This window comes from Galeopterus variegatus, unplaced genomic scaffold (assembly GCF_000696425.1).
Source record: "Galeopterus variegatus unplaced genomic scaffold, G_variegatus-3.0.2 Scaffold353, whole genome shotgun sequence".
In the NCBI taxonomy this organism is placed as follows: Eukaryota; Metazoa; Chordata; class Mammalia; order Dermoptera; family Cynocephalidae; genus Galeopterus; species Galeopterus variegatus.
In genome coordinates this window covers 120,685-142,668 of record NW_007726464.1, presented here as the reverse complement: position 1 = coordinate 142,668, position 21,984 = coordinate 120,685, and the positions used below count along the sequence as shown (strand labels likewise).

Below are 21,984 nucleotides of genomic sequence, written 5' to 3'. Positions count from 1 at the left end.
CTTGGAATCCCACCCAAATATATACATTTGAGCATAAATACTTCCAGTCTTCTCTAGGTATATACATTCAATGTGCTTTTTAAAAAAATGGAGTCCTGCTATGTACGCACGTAATACATATATTCCCATTAATATTCTTCTATTGCACAATCTAAAATGTGAATAGCATTTCACTGCACAGATAACCATAATTTATTTAACTAACCTCCCTGGCGGACACAGGGTTGTTCCTAATTTTCTCCTATTATAATTTTTTCCTATCATAAACCAGGATGAGCACCTTTGTGTGTCTCCGTGATTACTCCCTTAGTAATTCCATTTCTAGGAATTTATCCTAAGTCAAAGAAGATGAAAAAAATTTTATAACTGTTTTTACATATTGCCAAGTTCAAACTTTTTCTCTAAATTTGTCCACAGAAGAAGATTTTGTAGCTCTGTCAGCTGCCTGGTCCTTGACTCCTCCACTCCTAGGAGCAGCACGACATGCTTGGACCAGCTTGGTCTTTTGAATAACATGAGACCTCAGTCCAAATCTCAGCTCTACTGCTTCCTAAAAATGTGACTTTGGGCAGGCTACTTAACCTCCCTTAGTTTTAATTAATTCCTTTGTAAAATAAAGGTCAGTGCTACCTACATTCATAGGCCTGTTGGGAATATTAAATTAAAGTACACATGGAAGTATCTGGCATATACTAAACACTCAGATATTAAATACTTTCTATTCTTCCTAATTTTATTTATTTATTTATTTGTGTTTGGGTGGCTGGCCAGGACAGGGATCCAAACCCTTGACCTTGGTGTTATTAGCACCACGCATTACCAGGTGAGCTAACCAGCCAGTCTAATTCTTCCTATTTTTAAACTGTTCATTTACTACCATAAAAAATAATGGCATTATGAGGGAAAAAAAAGTTTTAAAACACTATATCTATATGGATAGTTTAAAATAGAAAATGTTCCAGACCTCTTAACTTACATATATTTGGGTACACGATTATGAATATTTGGACTTAGAGTTGCAAAACATCCTAGAATATTCATCATCAGGATGAGCCAGTACAAAATATAGTTTTCTCCTTTTGCTTATTTACCATATAACAATTCTCAATTATGTAAAAAAAACAGCTGCCTAAATCTTACAGTTGTTATCAGACTAGTGAAAAGACGGATCAATTTAGGAAAATGCTCCTCACAATGCTGTTTCCAAGTAGCTTTTGAAACACAAAAGATCCTTCCAATTATGAAGAGGCCACTTAAGTGACTGGCATTTTATCACCAGCCAACTAAAACATTCTTCCCTCGGCATACCTCATGAGAGGCGTCCACACCTCACCTCTTCCTTATTTAGATAAACCAGAAAAACATCCACAACTGACAGTAAAGATAGAGAGCTAGCCTTTTGGTCAGTTTGCTAATAATTCTGCCTCTCAGCTTCTCCCCTCAATGGTTGTGATGTATGGAGTCTGCTGAGACTATAAGTTAGACACGGGTATAATTAGTTTTGATTTTCTGCTTCGTGTTTGCCAAAAGCTATGGCATTCCCTTTTTTAGTTCGGTTCTCAAATAAACATCTCTTCTCACATAAAATTCATTCCTCTTATTCTTACACAATCCCTATTTGGATGATTCTCAATGGATGTTAGAGAAATACTTTCTTCAGATCAGTGTTGAGTATCCATTGCGGGGAAAGAAAGATAAAAGAAATTGGACTCCTACTTCACACCATAAGCAAAAATCAGTTCAAGTACATTAAATACCAGAATTTGAAAGACAAAACTGTAAATTTTTTTTTTTAAAGAAGATGACCGGTAAGGGGATCTCAACCCTTGGCTTGGTGTTGTCAGCACCACACTCAGCCAGTGAGCAAACCGGCCATCCCTATATAGGATCTGAACCCGTGGCCTTGGTGTTATCAGCACCACACTCTACCAAGTGAGCCACGGGCCGGCCTCAGATCAGTGGTTCTTACAATGCACATCCGCGTGACATTCTGAGCAGACCCTTAGGGGTTTATGTAGCACCCTTCATCCGGTAGGAGAATTAGCCAGTTAGGCAGCAAAAGCCATTTCAAAAGTTGAGAGGCTTTGTTACAGTTTATAATTATGACCACTAACACACACAGATATTTCCAGTTGTAAAAGGGAAATGTTTCTCCATCGCCTTGACTGAAGACTGCCGGACTCAGGAGCGCCGGTTGTCCTTACCGCAGAGCCGGTGCAGGGACTTCTCAGAGTAGGTGTCTCGGTCGCAGCCTTTCCCAATGTGGCTGGTCTCCAGCTCCACCGTGGCCTGCACGGAGGCCACCGGCCTGTCACACGTCTCCAGGTGGATATTTGGGAAGACAGCCAAGGCGCCCGTGCCAGGCTCATACTCAATCCTGTTGTTCCATCCTGTGTTGGTCCACAAATGTGGTGGGAGGAAAGAAGGAAAACTCACACTTTAGGTGTCTGTGCTATCACGTATGGAGCACAGATATGGAAGTGGAAGAGAGGACGCAGCTCACCTTGCCACCCAGGGGTGCAGGGGGGCTTAATGCTGACCTTCACCAGCACATCTTCCATCGCTCTTTTCTTCCCACAGTCGTAGGCGGTCACGGTCAGCTTATACTGGTGTTCTTTCCCATAGTTTAACTTCTCTGTATTTTTTATAAAACCTTACAGAGGAGGAAAAACAATAGTGAGAAGGAAAATCTGTGCTGTTTTAATTTCGTTGTCCTGCACCAAACACAAAATGCACGTGCTGTAGCCTGTAAATACTGACCCAGAGATAAACTTAGAGTTAAGACCATTAACATTCAACCTGTCTTACCCAAGCTCGAACACACACTAAATCCACCTTGAAGTGTTTAGACAGAATGGATGAGTCCAACAACTGAGATTCCATTCCTTCTTACAGATTTACATTTGTTTTGTTTTTGTTTTTTTGTCTGTGTGTCTTTGTGTTTTGGCAGCTGGCTGCTGCAGGGATCCAAACCCTTCACCTTCTGGTTAGTGGCACCACGCTTGCCCATACATTTGGTTGGTTGGTTGGTTGGTTTGGTGGTGGCCAGTGCAACATACATTTGGTTTTATATTAACTTTAACAGCTTATATACAAGAAAAGAAAAAAATTCAAGTACTTCAAATATTGAATACAAGATCAAGCTGCATCAAATACTTCTTGCTAAAAGATTTACTTTATTAGAGACAGAGAGAGAGAGAGATTTCCCACCCCCACCCATGTAGAACGGAAGCCTGCTTTTTGACATGAGTGCTGGTGTCTGGAAAGTGTTTGTAATACCCAGAATCCCATCAAAGTTCTGGACTGTGCATTAACTAACGATGGAGACACCATATATCATTAAGCCATAACCTTATCAAGAGCTGAGCTCTAGCATGAGCTGCTTCTGTTCAGTTACTAAGGATAGAGAGGACCTGGCAGTGGTGGTAAGGTATAAGCCCTCACCTTCAAGATGAGACAAGGAGAACAGAAAACAAGACCACATAAAGGACAGTCTCATTCAGCTGCAAGTGCATTGAAAGATGAGAAGGTAGAAGAATAAAAACATGCCAAGTGGGGGATTTTTAGTTGACCTTGGTGGGAAAGGGAAAAGAGGAGAGCCCCACAAGGAAACGCAAGACTTTCAGGTTCCAGAGAAGCAGCTCTCGGGCACAGAGTAAAAACTTGAACGTGAAACAAATACACACCAAGTCTCCACCCTGTGAGCTTCACCCGAGCTCCGACTATGTCTGTAAACTTGGTTTTAAAGCCGACCGGGCTGGAAGGGACCGTGCTTGCTAAGGACACGTGCCCCTCTGCTCTTACCATCTTTGTCAACAGTGAACGGCACGTCTGGGGTGACGATCTCGTAGCTGCAAATCTGGCTGAACTGAGGGGAGCAGTCTGCGTCCACGGCCTCCACTCGCAGGATGCTGGCGGACGGCTCGCCCTCGACGACGCTGGCTCTGTACGACTTCTCCTTGAACACGGGCGCGTATTCGTTCACGTCGTTCACCTGAATGTGCACAGTCGCTCTGGACGAAGGGGGAGAAAGAAGCTGTTTTGCTTTGTTTTGTTTTTACCCCAAGGATACGAATCCTGCCCTGTATTTAAATATCCCTTTTTCTGATACCTTGTTTCATAAAATTCTTATGATGAAGACAAAAATTAAACCAAACTATTCATTGTTTTTAACTCAGCATTGGAGACCATGAAAAATTAAAATACGGATTTGAGTTGATTCTTCCCTGTCCTAAGAATAAGGCAGCTGGTAAAAATAAAAATTTTTTTAAAAAAGCAATAATATAAAATAAGAGAGACTTGGGATTCCCTTTCACAATATGGGACAGGACATGCAGAAAGAAGATCGACTCTACAGGACATGTGGTCACTCTCTAATCATAAAGTTAAAAGACACTTTGTTGCAAAATCCAGAAAAAAACTATAGCCAAAAGGAGAAGGGGTAAGAAATGGAGAAAGCACAGGAAGATTTGATTAGGACAGTTTAAACAAATTCTGTGCTATTCTAAGGAATAGGGTAGAGACCATCATGTCACCCAATATTGACCCAACAAAAGGAGGAGCTCAGGAAGGACAACACTTGCTGCCACTTCCCATCTCCCCAGCTTAGTCACCAAGAAAACTAAGGTGTCCTCAGACCAGGCTACATATAAAGTAGGTAGCAAGGGTTATCGATCAGGCCATGTTTCCAAATCAGACAAGGTCTTGTCAAAATACGACCCTTTTCAAGGGAAAGAACAACGTCACACTGTGTATGTAACAGGTGAGGAGAGATTCACGGGCACACAGCACCCCCCACTCCACCTAGAGCTTCCACACGCCAGCGCCATCAGCCTGACCCTTACGGTGGGTTGTGTGACATCATCTCACCCACACCTCACCTTTTTCCTTAGTAAATGTATTAAGTAGAAATGGAGACTCAACAAAATTACATTCGCCTAATGTCGAAGGGCTACTAAGTGGAGGAGAAAATTCTAAACTATGTCTTGTCCAGAGTACTCTCTGCTGCATCAGTAGTTCCTGCTCCCTTCCACCAGCAATAATTAATTTTACGCCCTTAGGATTTACAGATAAATATAACAACAAAATAACCTCCCTTAGGAAAAAGTGAGCTTTTTGAATTTTTGATGTAGCGCCTTCATTTCTTTCATAGAGTATTTGGTGGGATAAAATTACTCATTCACTCATTAGAAACCTAACACGTGGCTGGCTCTTCCTAGGAGCTGTATACAAGACAGACATGATTCCTGCCCTCAAGGAGCTGACGGTTGAATTGTGGACACGTGAGAACTACTTCCTGACTCATAATTCAAAAACACAAGAAGTCAGGGCAACAGTCACTATTATTTTCTTTACACGCACACATGTTTACTTAGTAAGTTAGTTTCACTCTTCGTCCAGCTTGCTTACTTATGAGATTTTTTCACGTTGGTGCCATCGGGTCCCTTCCCACAATCATAGGCCTGGATGGTGAACGTGTAGTCTTTCTGCAGCTCACAGTCCAGTTTCTCTTTTGAGCGAATTATTCCCTCGCCAGTGGATTTATCCACTACCACTGCATCAAAGGGGACATTCTGCCCGTGAATTTTAAATCCACAAATCTCACCTAGGGAGTCAAAGCAGAGCTGGTTAGAATTTCTGCTGCAGAACCCTCTGCACGTTGCCCTCCTCCCCACCTCTCCACCCCCAAAGAAAATAAATGACAATTCGGCAGCCAGGGGTTGGAGGGTCTGTGGACAAAGCAGGGCACTGTGCTTTGACATGGGTAAGTTCTGGGGCTTTAGTAAAAAGAAGCATATTCTGGCTTTCCAAGCAACTTGTTTACTTTGCATCCATTCATGCAGGAATACAAAAGAGAGAAAGAGAATATAGACAGGCATTCCACAGGAGCACTTAAGACAGCTCGCGGGTAAAGGAGTCTCATTAGCAAACAGCCAAGGTCTGAGAACACCAGGCTGCCCCAGCTACCGGGGCAGCTGGGCAGCTATTTTGATTTGGACCAGAGAGAAGCTAAAATGCACAGTTAAGTGTTGAGAGAGGAAGAAGCGTGACATATAGGATCAGCACTGTAATTACACAAATTCTGTCAAAAAAAAAAAAAGAATAGAAAGAAACAAGTCTTCCTGTGCAATGAGCCTGGCTAAAATTAGGGAATCAAAACAAACTACTAAATGAGAAAGGTAGAAATACCAACTTTTCAGGCATCCATTTCAACAGCTATCATCCACAATTAAGATAGTTTCTATTATGGGGCGGGATTTGCTAGACTTTTGTTTCCGACTTTATCCTATCAAACCTGAAAAAAGACACCAGCCTGGGAATTACAGCTAAATTGTCCTGAAAGCTTAATTAGAGGTTAAAAATCTGTTTCCCATCTTGCTCATGGGAGAACAAGTCTAAATGTTTTGATGTATATATAAGATTTCACAATGTGTGTATCACATAAAAATAAGACTGAACTCTTCCACAATTCCAACTAATAGCAAATGTTACAAAGCAAATCTCTGAAGTTCAATTAAACAAAAACGTACAGTACTATCCATATAGTTCAAATGGATGCCTGATTTCCAGATATTTCTAGCCAGCGGTCTGGTTACATACAATTTCCATCAATATATTTTAAAATAGAAACAAAGTAGGAGAATAAATAGGGGTAAAAGAGCATGACAGTTTCTTCTGTTTAAGAGCTGATTCCCAATTTTATAAACAAAGTTAGTGGGTTAATATTCATAAGAGGGATAGAAAGAACCCTTTATCACCTTCTTTGGTGACTGTCACCTCAAAACTCTCTAAAGGGAGAAAAGATAAACCCATGTCAGTAATACAGGAAAGAATGAAGACGTGGAACAATAAGGAAAAATGTCAAAGATGCACATATTACATAGAGAAGCTTGACATATAATTTAACAATGAGCTCAGTAGCCTGCTGCTAGAACTGCTGCAGTGAAACTAGATCCTCGGTAACAAAATGTCACTTTGAATCCAACTTACCAACTACTGCATAATTTTGCAGTTATACTAATTTATAGATGGAATACTGCTATGAAGTTTCCTAACAATCTCAGGTGTCACTGGGATTTTTCTTTTAATGAACGCTTTGATGACAGCAATTAAAAAGTAAACCTATTTGTTATTTTGTATTTTCAGATGTTCATTTTCAAGCTAAATTCTCTCGGCTAGACTCTGGTAACATTCAATCATCATTAGATTTAAGGAAACAAAAATCTGGAGTAAAGGTTTAACCCTTTGTTCTTGAACTGAATAAATAACAATGTTTTTGAATCTAAAGTACCCAACCAAGGCAATAAATACAAACCACACCTCTGCTAATGAAACATCTGCTTAAATGTGATCGAAAACCAGATTCACAACTTAACTGTCGTGATATTACAATGACCACTGTCTTCATTAAATGGAAACACCATTCTACCAAGTCAACACATACATAGCCTATGATTACTACAGAGGAGTCAAACTGTGAACAAGGTCAGGGTTGCTACTGCCCCTCCACAAATACAAAACACAATGTGTCCTATCTTGGGGCAACTATGTAACCACCAAAGGTAACATAGCCTGAATTCCCTTGCTTTTTTAATGGTTCTACCATATATCTCCTGAACAGTGTTGTTGCATTTTGCTTGTTTTTAAGGTTTTAAAAATGGTATCATCTGGTATGCAGTTTCTGTGACTTGCTTCTTTCACATGCGTGACCTTCCGTATCTAAGTTCATCCATCCATGCTGATGTGCGTGGCTGTAGCTTACAGCTCGTAGAGAGAATCCAATGAGTGAAAACACACATAGTGCTTGAAACACTGCCTGGCATAAAGAAAGAACTCAGCCAGTGTTCGCTATAATCATTTTCCTTATGTGAATGTGCTGTATCCCATTTTTGCTGTTTATGAAAAATGCTCTAACGAGAATTTCTGTCCCTGCTCCCTGCTGCACACACACAAGAGCTTCTGCAGATCTGTGCGGCCACATGGGGTTATTCAAACGCAAACTAAAATTCCCACTAATTTTAAATAATATTAAAAATGTAGTTCCTCAATAACACTGGCCACATTTCAAGTGTTCAGTAGCCACCTGTGGCTGGTGACTGCTGCATGGAGAATAAGATACAGAGCCTTCTCATCACCACAGCAATTCCTACTGGATAGAGCTGCTCTAGAGTGGGGGTCTGCAAACTAAGGTTCCTGGGCCAAATCCAGATTGTCTTCATTTTGAACAGCCCACATGCTAAGAACAGTTTTTTATCCTTCAAACAGTACTTTGTAACATGAGGAAATTACATGAAATTCAAATATCCATGTCCATAAATAACACTGATGGAACACAGTCATGCTCATTTCTTTATGTACGGTCTATGGCTGCTTTCACACTACAATGGCAGACTTTATTGCAAAGTTATTTCATGGCAAAAGAGACCAGAAGACGTTTGCTGATCCCCACTCCAGAGATACAGCGATGAGCAGAACTGCTAGGTACCAGATACATTAAATTGTTTTCCAGGCTGTGCTAATTCACTATGTCTAAACTTTTTGGATATACATTAATATTGCATAATACAATTTAGAATAATTCAGGTTGCCCAGCTTTAATTCAGAGAAACCTTCTCAGTGTCACGCCCATACCGGACCGGGACCAGCAACGGGATCGCAACCCTTGGTGCTGCACCCGCACCTCGCTCAGCCAGTAAGCGGGAACTGGTCTGTATGTGGGATCCGAACCCTCAGCGGGAGCGCCGCCGCGCTCCCAAGCGGCGCACTGTAGCAGTGAGCCACCGGGCCGGCCCGGAGTTTACTGTTCTAATGAGGAAATGGTAAGTGTCACATTACCTGAGTTGACATTATTGACAGTGACTGCAGTGTGCTTTCCTGACAGCGGCCACTGTATAGCTAGGTGCAGATTTACAACCCTGGGATGAAGTATCTGGCCTGGGTAATGCTGCCAACACAGTGCGTTACTAAATAAGGGGTTAGGGATGGCCAGTTAGCTCAGTTGGTTAGAGCATGGTGCTGATAACACCTGGTTCAATCCCTGTACAGGCCAGCTGCCAAAAAAAAAGAAAGAAAGAAAAAAGAGGTGCTATAGGTTAAATGTGTCCCCCAAAAGTTCATGTACTGTAAATTTGACCCTCACTGTGACAGTATTAAGAGGGTGGGATATCCAGTTATGGTATTTGAAAGGTGGGGCTTTTAAGAGTTGATTAGATGGTGAGCACTGTGCCCTTGTGGACGGACTGATTCATCCATGGAGTAATGGGCACGGTTCTGATGGCTTTAAGAGGACAGCAGATAAGGATTAGCTCTCTCTTGCTCAGCCACTCTGCCATGTTACAACTTGGTTGCTGCAGAGTCACCACCATTGAAGACGACCCTCACCAGATGTGTTCTCTAGATGTTGGACTTCCCAGCCTCCAAAACTGTAAGAAATAAACTTCATTTTCCTTATACATTACCCAGTTTCAGGAATTCTGTTGTAAGTAATAGAAGCAGACTAACACAAGGGGTCAAAACACTCACCATTCAAGCAATGTCCTTGGGATTGTTTCTCTCTGTGAGATTGTCAGGAGGACTGGAACTGTTTGCCAACAGCTGTAAACTCTCCACACCTCTCCTTGAGATGTTAGGCTGGGATGAAGGGATCGGAGAATACAGAGTGTAGGGGGACACAGGGGTGTTTCGGTTTTAGACCTCAGCTTCTCTTTCCCTGCCGCCACCGGATCGCGTGGAGGCTTGGGTGCGTTCAGCGGGCTTCACTATAACCCGCCGCCATGGCCGAGGAAGGCACTGCTGCAGGAGGCTAGTGGACGTTCATACTGCTTTACAAGAGGTGTGGAGGACCGCCCTCATCCACGAAGGCCTAGCACGTGGAATTCACGAAGCTGCCAATGCCTTGGGCAAGCGCCACGCCCACGTCTGTGTGCCTGCATCCAGGTGGGATGAGCCTGTGTGTGTCAAGCTGGTGGAGGCCCTCTGAGCTGAACACCAGATCAACCTAATTAAGGTTGATGACAACAAGAAACTAGGGGAACGTGTAGGCCTCTGTAAAACTGACAGAGAGGGAAAACCCTAAAAAGTGGTTGGTTGCAGTTGTACAGCAGCTAAGAGCTGTGGCAAAGAATCTCAGGCCGAGGATGTGATCAAAGAGTACTCCAAGTGCAAGAAACAAAGAAATAAAAAATTTGGCTTGCAAAAAAAAAAATAGACTTCAGTGTTCAGGGAAGGCTTTGCTGATAACCTAATGTCTAAGTAGGAACTGGAGGAAACTAAGGGAGCAAGCCACGTGATTACCCGGGGAAGAATTTCAGACGGCGGGAACAGGAGGAGGCCCGTGCTGCTGGGCGGCTGAGCAGAGAGAACGGCAGGTGAGGTCCCACAGAGACAGGTCCCCTGAAGCTACACTGTGTCCGGCCTCTTAAGCTACGACCAGAACTGGGGCTTCTCCTCCAACAGAGAAGGAAATGATTAAAGGGTTTTGAGCAAAGAAATGGGTCGATATGTCTTATATTTTGAAAGGATCCATCTGGCTGAGGTGCTGAAAATAAACCTATCAGAGGGCAAAGAGGGTCACTTGCGTGATCCCTGCAAGAGATTCCGGAGGTCAGACCAGGGTGGTATAAGGCATAGTGAGATGCAGTCCTATCTGGGATGTATTTTGAAAGCAAGACCAATGCTGCTGGATTGTCAGTGAGAAGCTGTGAGGACGGAGCTGCCTTCTACTGACACGGCAAAGACTGTGAAAGGAAGGTTTGGAGGCAGGAATCGGAATTAGTACTTTAGATGTGAACATGTATTACCATTTGTTAGGGTGGGAAATCTTGGAATAGTGTCTCAAAGGTTGATTATCAAACATAAGAATATAAATTATTTTAAAACTCACTATGTATTATTTCTAGGCTGCTCTCCAAAAGACTGGATCCTATCCATTTATAATGAGAATAGCAAAAATGTGTAATTGTATCTTTTCCACATATCCCCACCTATTTTGAATATGTAAGTTGGCTACTTTAGTGTGTTCCACCAACAGGATTTGGCACCTCAAATCCACTGGCACTTATTAAATCGCTAGTCAGGCTGGGTCCCTTCCCTAAAATGATTTGAAAACTGTCTTGCTGGGTGGCAGTTCGATGCGGCAGGGGCAGCAGGGGTTTCCTGGGCAGTCCTGGGTTTTCAGCACCAGCCGCGTGACCGTGCACATCACATCTGCACAACCTGCCAGCACACGCCCCTCCATGGTCTGTCTACATTCAACCTACACGCTGATCCTGATGAGGAAGACGGACCTGACCAGAGCGAGGCTAGGGGCGAGTGAACTAGTTATAATGACCGCAGCATTCCAGATGAGACATGAGAGGGGCTACTAAACCAAGGCAGTGTCAGGAGGAAAGATTTAAGGGATTTCTAGGAGAACAATCAGGACTTCATAACCACCTGGACAGAGAGCATGAACGTCAAAGCAACCCCCTAGATTTTGGCTGATGGGGCCATTATGGAACTGAGGCACAGAGAAGAGGGGAAGGCTTGGGGACAGCGACATGCTGCTGCGTGTTTCATTGATCCCTGCCAACTTCCTGTTTTTTGTTTGCTGGAGTATTTTAAAGCAAATCCCAGACATTATTTTGTTCCACCCGTCATTACCTCAGGAGGAATCTCTAGAGGGATATCTCTAACAGAGGTTTTGTTCAACTTAACTACAGTAACGTCACAGCCAGCAAAATTAACAACGGTTCCTTAGATATTTCCATAGTGAGCATCTGACTTCCTCTGAAATTTACACTCACCTTGTGATCTCCCCTCCCAACCAGAGACCACATTCTGTCAATAACAGTCCTTTCTCCCAGGAGCTCATTTTTTAAACTTTGAAGTTGTCACTGCTTCGCTCCTCTTCCCTCTCTCCATGCTATGTACAGGTCCCGACAGTTCACGCCCTGCACGGACTTACATCACTGTCACTCCATATACGAGGGGACTCCAGAAAGTTCATCGAAAAATAGCATTAAAAGGTAACACGAATCCTTCCATGAACTTTTGTTGTTGTTATTTATTCATAATCATAAACTTAACTCTGCAATCCAGCTAGACTTGTAGGGGGATAAGGAGAATATGGAACCCAGTGAACTTCCATGAGAGCACAAAGATTTCAGGATATTGCAAGCAGATGGGGTGGCGGGTGCTCCCCTGAGCTGCAGAAGGGATGTTCTTGTGGTTAGGAGAAAACACAGCCACATTTATTAGGGTTTCCACAGTCGGCCACAGTGATCTTGCTGGTGTTGCCATTCCTGGACCCAAAGTGCTCCATGGCTTCCACGATATTCATACCCTCTTTCACTGTGCCAAAGACCACAGGCTTGCCATCCACCCACTCAGTCTTGGCAATGCAGATGAAAAACTGGGAACCATTTGTGTTGGGTCTAGCATGTGCTATGGACAGGATGCCAGGACCTGTGCTTCAGGATGAACTTCTCATCAAATATCTCCCCATAGACGGACTTGCCACTGATGTCATTATGGTGTGTGAAGTCACCACCCTGGCACATGTACTGTGGAATAATTCTGTGAAAGCAGAAATCCTTATAACCAGATCCTTTCTCTCCAGTGCTCAGAAAGTTTTCTGCTGTCTTTGGAATTTCATCTGCAAACAGCTCGAAGGAGACACAGTCCAAGGGCTCACCCTCAAAGGCAGTCAAGAATATGATGGAGTTGACCACAGCTGGGGCCGGCATCAGCGTCTGCCAAGCCTCCAGGTACTTTGTGAAGTCCCCTCGTAAAGGCACACATCCACCCCTTTGCTATTCTAAACTCAGCCTTCTCTCAACCTCACACAACCTCACGGATTGCAAGGAAGGACCTCTCAGAATCACCTCTCACATCCTATTTCCTTTCTGCCCTGCCCTCTACCCCTCAATTCAGACTCTGTTCCACTGCTCTGCTAGAGAAATCTACCTAAAACTGCTTTCATCATGTTGAAAATGCCCTCCCAGGTTTTCCAGACCACCTCTCTAGCTATGCTAGCCTAGGAATGAACCAAATCTTTCCCAATCTCTTCCCCCCACCCCTTCATTCCCCTAAGACCACCTAAATTACTCAAAAGGAACTTCATTGAAAAATTTTTAAAAAGCAAAACATTAAAATATAAAGAAATGGATGAACCCAACACAGTCTAGATTTGATTTCTTGACACCCGAAGTCTCGTCCAGGGTTCTCGGCTGACAGCACTTGGCTCTCACCTTCCTTATCTGTCCCTCAGAGAAAGCCCAGCTTCAGGCTGGCCCTGTCGTTCTTTTGAAGTCTTCCTCCTAATCTGAAGATGGCCCCCAACTGTACTCTCTTCCCTGACTGGGAAGGGTGTCTCTTTTTCTTCTTTTCTGAACTTGCTCTATTTCCGAAGATCCTGCCCTTACATTGCAAGTGTTCCCTTCGCTCCTTATGGAAATCATTAGCGCTGACTCTAACAGTTAAGGTTCTCTGGTTGCAAGCAACATATGTCCATTCTAGCTAACTCAGGGAAAAGAGAATCTACTGGAAAGCTGATGGGAACTCATGAAATTGACTGTAGGCCAGAAAAAGGGACTTGGAGGCCGGCCCGTGGCTCACTCGGTAGAGTGCAGTGCTGATAACACCAAGGCCACAGGTTCGGATCCCATATAGGGATGGCCAGTTTGCTCACTGGCTGAGCGTGGTGCTGACAACACCAAGCCAAGGGTTGAGATCCCCTTACCAGTCATCTTTTGAAAAAAAAAAAAAAGAAAAAGGGACTTGGAAACAACCAGGAACCAAGATGGCTCCAGAGACCAGGAAAAAGGAACCACACAGTCCCAGAGCAAAACCTGGACAGACGGAATGAAACTGCAACTATTCTTAGCATTGTTGTTGCTCTGCTCAGTATTCGAATTCCAAGGAGGGAGCATCTGTTCTGCCTCGCTTGGGTTATGCATGCACTTGGCTGGGGGAGACGGGGTAACAGGTTGTAGACCCACCAATCTGCATCCAATGGGAAAGAGATTAGGGGGCCATTAAGAAGGGAAAATGGACGCTTGCTGGGCAGCAAGTATCCACTGCTATGTCCCTGGTAATCCAACCGTCCTCCCTAACCCACTGTCTCTGCTCTACTTGGCCATGGCACCCACGCTCACCAGCTGGGTATCCAGGCTGTCCCTTATTTTTGGTGACCTTAGGCTTCCTTGCTTACTGGTCCAGGCTAGTTTCTGGGACAAGCTCACATGTGGCTCTAATCAGTACAGTTTTTCAAGGGTACCTTAAACACTGTACACAGTAACAATAACCACACACATACTCCAGGGGTTACGCTCTCATGAGTTCCTCCTTGACTATAGCAATGGTTCTCAAATTTTACTATGCCAAGAATTATCAGGGAAGCTTGCTAAAAATGTGGTTTTCTAAGCCCAATCCTCAGACATTGTGACTCACAGTTTTGGGGGCAGAGACCAGTAATCAGTACCTTTAACAAGTACTGCCAGATGGATCCAATGCAGACTGTCTGCAGACTTGGAGAAACTGGCCCATTAGAGGTTTCCAAACCTAGCTGGCTGGTACGTATTTCTAAGGCTCCACCCCAGAGGTACAGACTCAGTCGGCTGAGAGCACAGCACAGGAACCCGTGCTCTACACAAGGGACCCAGGTGATGTAGATGCCAGTATTGAAAAACCACATGCACGATAACATCCCATTTATTCAACTTGGCAACGGCAGCGCTATGGACTCAGGTTGATTTCCAATCCTTTGCTCCTCCATGCCCCATGCCACACAAGCTAACCTAGTCACTCACCCCCAGGGAAGCCCCCCAGCTCCCAGTTCTGCTCCCAGCTTTCACTCACCTTCACTGCCTGGGAAAAATCTACCCACCCTTCATAGGAGTTCAAGCCCTGCCTTACAAATCACTTCCCTGCCCTCTTACTCCACATTACCTGTGCCTCTCACCTGGCACTGAATTATAAACTTCCTAGTATCCCTGGTTAGCTCTTTGTCACCTACATTATCAGTGGCTTTGAGAACAGGGACCAAGTTTTATTCTTTTTATATCCTCTAGAAGACCTAGCATCATAGTAACCTAGTATGTAATCATTACTGATCCCAAACCTTTCCTGGGAGACAAGTGCATCCAAAATGAGTTCATCCTAGTTAGTAACTATCAGCCTGAAGCAACTGTCCTGGCATCCAGACACGTACTGAAAACTGCTGCTCAAAAGATCACTGCCTTCTAGTAAGTTGAACCGTGTGAAATTTCAGATTTTTTCCCAAATGTTTTCACATTTTCAACATACAAAAATGGCATTTCACATGGGTCAACCTAACATATTCCATTCATTGCTGCAAACACAATGTCAGCTCAGTTGCATATGCTGAAAAAGCAAAACTGGGCAGTGATGTACAGTACGTAACTCCATCAGCATCCTCAGGGCACAGCAATCACATAAATTACCAAGAATGTGGAGAAAAGTGTCATAGACGTTCTGAGTATATTCTAATCAAATATCAATGAAAATAAAGTCCCCATTCTTGCCCTGAAATTTCTTTTGGATTCTATTCATATCCTGATTGTTCACCCAATCTTATAAGGTATCTGTGCCCAACCTGGGAAGGCAGGAGAAAATGCTGGAATAGAACCACCTACTAAAGGGAAGAGCTTAAAAAGAGGAAGGGGCAAGGGGGACGCTCAGCCTTCCCACATAGAACATACCATTTTCAGAGCAGCAACCGTGTGCCCACATACATGGCTCAGGCTTTTAACTCTCCATTAAATACACAAAAATGTAAAATACATTTTCTTACCCACACCTACTCAGGCTTTTAGCAGATTAAGGAAAAGGGGAAGAATAAGATGTTGAGTCATTTAAATTTCCTAAAATACATGACAGATACCAAGACCTTGTTCCCTTAGTTTCACCCCAAGAACACAATCTGGGCTAGACTCTGTATGTTCAACGTGAATGTCTGATTAGTGACAACCTACAAGGAGCTCCAGTGACTAAGCTTCCAACGTTACACACGTGTTTGTTTCAAAGCTTTGACAAGAAAACTCCAGCGGTTCCCACACTCACGTCTTGTAATGGGATGAGACTGTGAGCCAGAATGTTCGCAATGTTCAAAGACAATGTCATGAGAGCCAATGCGATGAACCTAAGATTCCTGGCTGGAGTCAGACTGCTTGGCCCAAAGGCAGCACCATCATTTCTGAGCCCTGTGGTCTTGGGCAAACTCATTCACGCCTTCTACAAATATTCACAGAGCAACAGCACATCCCAGGTGCTGGTCTAGGTACTGGGGACAAAATGAAGGCCAAGTCAGCTGTCTCCTGCTGTCACGCAGCTGACAGACATGCTCTGAGCCTGTTCTCTCATCCAGAAAACGGGGATGGTTTGAGGGTGCCTACTGCATGGGACTGTTGAAAAGGCTCAGATCATGTAACCCATGTGCAGCCTTAGAACAACCTCTGCCACGCTGTGAGCTCTCGATAAATGTTACATGCTACCACGCCACCTCACCATCACTATGGTGCTGAATTAAACTCAATGTCATTACCAAAACTAGGTCAAAATAAGGCTCCAGATCTGGTTTCTGTCTTACCACCCCAAAATTGCTAAAATGCTTCTCTATGTCATTTTCTTAAACCCCAGTATGTAATTTTTGTACATTAATTAAAAAACACCTGAGAATCCCTAAAAACATAAAATATTATAAGTTATTACTTCATTTACAGTACATTAAGTTTGGCAAACAAAACAATAAAATTAAATCCATGAGAAAGAAAAAATAAGTGATATTTTATTGACATGACTTTTTCCTTCGAATCAGTACTTTATGCACATTCTATCTCCTACTTCCTCTGCAGCTTCCCACTGTTACAAATGCAGGGTGGCACCATGGCAAAGAGCTGCCCTGCCTGGGCTGGACTCCTGCCTCTGCAACGCACGAGCTGCATGACCCAGAGCAAATCATTTAACTGCTCTGTGCCTCAGCTTCCTCTCTTTAAAACGAGAATGGCAAAAGCGTACTTACCTCATTGTTGAGGATTAAAAACCAAATCTGTATTTGTAAAGCATTTAGAATAGTGCCGGGAACACTGTTATAAATGCTTTATAAGTATATGTATTATTAACAATGTAGCAGGACCATCCTCTACAAACCACTGAACTGTATACAGATGATACTTAGTAAAGAAAAGCCTGAGAGAATAAATGCAGAACTCTTGTCTGCAATCACTTCATAAAATGTCAGAAATGAATATAAATCCACTCAAAAACATAAGCTAGGTACACCCTTTAAAATGATCCATATAGCACTAAATGTCACACTCGTGAGGAGGCACACAGGGGAGTGCATGGACACATGTACCTACACTAACACTCAACACCTAGTTAGTTACAGGGAAGACCCATATGCAATGACAAAAGGGATTTAAAGTCTGAGGAGAGGCTGGCTGGTTAGCTCAGCTGGTTAGCGTGCAGTCTTATAACCCCAAGGTCGGGGGTTCAGATCTCTGTACCAGCCAGCTGCAAAAATAAATAAATAAATAAATAAAAATCTGGGGAGAAAAAAACGAAAAAATCATCTCAGTAACTGGAGAATATTCTGTGTATTCACAGCACAGAGTGCTTCCTCTACCGTCCATCTGATCGGATTTCTCTCCAAAAATCAATAAACAAGTAAAGTTGACTAGGAAGCTCTGTCTCCAGCACTGACTCACACAGCACACTGTGCTGGTTCTCAGATTACTTACGTGACAATGTGAGGTGGCACCTGGACAGAATGAAGTACACATTTATTTTTTAGACAGTTCTTTAGAAGCAACCCCACATTCATTTCCCTCAGTTTTCTGTAGTGAGATTAATGTGTGACATGTTTTTTTTTTTTTCCTTTTTGTCTTTTTTCGTGTCCGGCAACGGATCGCAACCCTCAGTGTCGCGCCCGTACCGGACCGGGACCAGCAATGGGATCGCAACCCTCGGTGTTGCGCCCGCACCTCGCTCAGCCAGTGAGGGGGAACCGGTCTGTATGTGGGATCCGAACCCTCGGCGGGAGTGCCACCGCGCTCCCTAGCGGCGCACTGTAGCAGTGCGTCACCGGGCCGGCCCAATGTGTGACATGTTTTATATGAGCTCATCCCATCTGTCTTATTTGTCCCTGGGCAAACAGAACACTCTAATATGAGAAGTTTTGATCTGGAAAAATATCATGCAAAAACTACTCTTTAAAACTTCCCTTTACAATGTCAATTCCGACTGTGAGGCAAGGAAAGAGCTCAGCAGCACATTGCTCTGCCAACTCAGGAAGTTACCGTGGCCTGATGTGGAGCAAGGACACTTAGGATTTGGAAAGTGCTATTAAATGTTAGCGACGCAGAAGGTGACCATGTTACAAATATCTCCAAAGCAATCCTAGAAATGTGTCTCTACAAAGACATAGGTTACAATCTTATGAAGTAACTCAAGCTAAAAATTCATTAAAAGTAAATTCTACATCAAAAATATTCCTCTATAAAGACTGCTCAACTTTTCTAAGTAAGTCTTCTCAGGTAACTGAAATCTAGGTAGTGTGAGCAAACTCTGAGCTGTGACTCCCCGTATCCTTGCCACTCAAGGACCAGCAGCTCCAGGAGCAGGTGAGAAGGGCAGAATCCCAGGCCCCCCCAGACCCACTGTATCCACGTCTGCATTTTAACTCAATCCTCAGGTACTGTGTGTGCACTAAAGTCTGAGATGCGCTGGTCTAGATGGTATCTGGCTACATCAAGACGAAGAATATAATGATGCAGTTAAATTAAATATTTTGCTTTTTAATGATAAGAACAGGCTTTTTTTGGTCAGCCACCCCAACTGTTAAAGGAAAAATGTGGAGTATACGCGCCAACAACAATGCTCAGCTATCAAGACATTTTCAGAAAGGCTCAGACTAATCCAAATGGGAAGTGTGGGATGCTTCCCATCCAGTCCAAATTTATCAAGAATAAATAAAGTCCACGTCCATACCTGCAAAACGCAGAGGTGCGTCTTTATCCAGGGCAATGAGGGGGGGGTCAAGGAGCACCGTGTTGTCGTTCTCTGTAACTATCCCGTGATAGGTGGGCTCGAGCCATGGCTTGTGCTTGTTAACTATATTTTAAAAAAAAGAAAGAGAAGAAAGAAAACAGATGAGGTTAGAATTATTTTAAACTCCACTGCTTCAGAGGATATACATCTATTATTAAAATAATGCAATTCTCATTAGGTGAGAAGGCACCACTTGTACCTTTGTTGCAAAGCATGGCATCAAGACCCAAACTGGATGAAATTCTAAATTCTAGAGTAAATAATGAGTCCACGAAGCAACCAGAAATAAGAAATAAATTGCTCTAGAAATCAACAGGGAGAAAAAGGGCTTATGGCTACTGACAAACTCAAACATTTATCTGTTTTTAGCCTATCATAGAAAAGTTACAAAGAAAAATGTTTTCGGGCCGGCCTGGTGGCGCACTGGATAGTGCACCGCTTGGGAAGCGCGGCAGCGCTCCCGCCCGAGGGTTCGGATCCCACATACAGACTGGTTCCCGCTCATTGGCTGGGCGAGGCGTGGGGGCAACGCCGAGGGTTGCGATCCCGTTGCTGGACACGGAAAAAGACAAAAGACAAAAAAAAAAAAAAAATGTTTTCATTTTTTAAAGACAATAGATATTCCTTTTTTTTTTTTCCTTTTTGTCTCTTTTTTACTGACCGGCAACGGGATCGCAACCCTCGGTGCTGCGCCCGCACCGCGCTCAGCCAGTAAGCGGGAACCGGTCTCCACATGGGATCCGAACCCTCGGCGGGAGCGCCGCCACGCTCCCAAGCGGCACACTCTCCAGTGCGCCACCGGGCCGGCCCAGATATTCCTTATTTTTAATTAGCATTACAAATCAAAATGTAAAAGAGATGCAAAACAGACAATATTTATAAATATAAAATTATGAACATAAAGTACCAAAATAAAACTAAATGCAAAATTTTAAAAAAAAGACTGAATAGCCCAAGTTGGAGTCAGAGGTTCTAACAGTGGGAAGCTGGGGTCAAATTCCACCTTCCATCTATTATGAGCTGTGACCTTGAGCACATTAATTGATCTCTTCATCTGAACTTCCCTGTTTGTAAACCAGTGACACCCCCACCCTCCTCACAGGGGTGGCAGGGATCGTTGGAGAAGTGGTATTTTTTCCTTCTCCAAGAGGCACAATTACTGCTACTTGGGGGAGGGGGGCAGTGACTGGTATGGTGACCTGAACCCTTGACCTTGGCTACTTTTGTTTTTAAGGTAAGAACTGCTGTCCTGGCCACTGCTTGCTTCACTTACCTGATAAAACAAGTGTTTTGCTCCTATCCATTTTGTTTTGCCTGGGGCTTGGCTCCCAGGGGTCTACGCCACACTTTCCCTGGGTTCTGGCCACACTGTCCCTCCCTCAGCAGCTGTGTTCTGTCACACAGCTCAAACCATCTCATTTTCTTTTTACATGCACCTTAAGAGATTTAACAGCTCACATTACAACCTCAGGATATGTATTAACCAGGAAACTCCTCAATTAAGCTGTTATGAAAAGGAATGGCATGAAAATTTTATTTGCAAGTAGACGGTGCCTGTTTGCTGAATGCACTACTCAGGCTCTTTCCTGTTAGTGTAAGTCAATGCAGAAGTATCTTCATAACAGTGGTACCCAGCTGTGACACTACTTCTTTGCTGTTATGAGGTGCCCTCGGAAGCCCCAGGGGCAGTGTGCTATGAAGGACGTTTGGAAGTAAAAAAGACCAGAATGGGCCGGCCCGGTGGCGCACTGGATAGTGCGCCGCTTGGGAAGCGCGGCGGCGCTCCCGCCCGAGGGTTCGGATCCCACATACAGACCGGTTCCCGCTCACTGGCTGAGCGAGGCACGGGAGCAACACCGAGGGTTGCGATCCCGTTGCCGGTCCCCGGTCCGGTACAGGGGCAACACTGAGGGTTGCGATCCGTTGCCGGACACGGAAAAAAGACAAAAGACAAAAAAAAATAAAATAAAATAAAAAATAAAAAAGACCAGAACAAAGCCACCTTCCCTCTAATTAGTGACACATTTGCAGAACGTTTACACATACCACATCCAAACCAATAGCAAATCCTTTTGCTTTCACTTTCAAAATGAATCCAGATCCATGGGGAGGTATCATTTAATGTGTACAGAGCTTCGGTTTTACAAGATGAAAAGAGTTCTGGGCACTGGCTGCACAACAGTGTGAATGTCCTTAATGCCACTGAATAGCACGCTGAAAGACGGGAAATTCTATGTTGTGTATTTTACCACAACGAAAAAAATATATACATACACACAAATAAACCCAGATGCAGCATTTCTTATCAACTCTACTGCTCACCTGGACTATCACAAAAGCCCAGTAACCAACCCCCACATTCCTGCACCTGCTCTACCCACGGCAGCCAGATGGAATCTTCTACAACAGTGGTTCTTAAACTTTGCGGTCTCAGAACCTGTTTACACCAAAATGTCATCAAAGGCCCCAAATGGCTTTTGTTTATGTGGGTCTATTTGTCAGTATTTACTGTGTTGTAAATTAAAACCAAGAGAAATTTTAAAATTTGTTAAATCATTAAAAAAAATTTATACATTAACATAAATAATATTTTTATGAAAACAACTATGTTTACTAAGAAGAGTGGCAACGTTTTACATTTTTGCAAATCATTTGCTGTCTGGCTTAAGAAAATGCCACTGGGTTCTCAACTCTACCCACTGTGGCCTACATTGCATGGTTATCCATCATGCGGCCTCTAGAAAACTCCACTGTACACCTGCGAGAGGATGAGAAAAAGGCAAATAATGCCTTGATGTTACTTAAATAGTGCTGCCCTCCTGAGCCCCGGCAGGGTCTCGAGGGACTGGACCTTTTGAGTCGCTCTCTCCCTACTCATCTCCACCTTCTTTCTGCTGCTCAGTGCCACCCACCCTCCCTCTGTCAACACAGAGA

The 21,984-nt window shown here is 43.7% G+C and overlaps 1 protein-coding gene and 1 pseudogene across 1 annotated transcript in view; both read right to left on the bottom strand.

Annotated features, from left to right (window-relative positions):
• The window catches only part of CLSTN1 (calsyntenin 1), a 34,477-nt gene extending 15,364 nt beyond the window's left edge, over positions 1–19,113 (bottom strand). The window contains exons 1-6 of the mRNA XM_008567869.1: positions 18,991–19,113; positions 6,759–6,788; positions 5,410–5,605; positions 3,805–4,013; positions 2,503–2,653; positions 2,205–2,389 (exon numbers count right to left, since the gene is read on the bottom strand). Coding sequence (XP_008566091.1) covers positions 2,205–2,389; positions 2,503–2,561 — 244 coding nt within the window. The 5' untranslated portion in view covers positions 2,562–2,653; positions 3,805–4,013; positions 5,410–5,605; positions 6,759–6,788; positions 18,991–19,113. The remainder of the gene's footprint in view (positions 1–2,204; positions 2,390–2,502; positions 2,654–3,804; positions 4,014–5,409; positions 5,606–6,758; positions 6,789–18,990) is intronic.
• On the bottom strand, positions 11,747–12,807 carry LOC103586573 (annotated as a pseudogene).
• Positions 19,114–21,984: the final 2,871 nt, after the last annotated feature.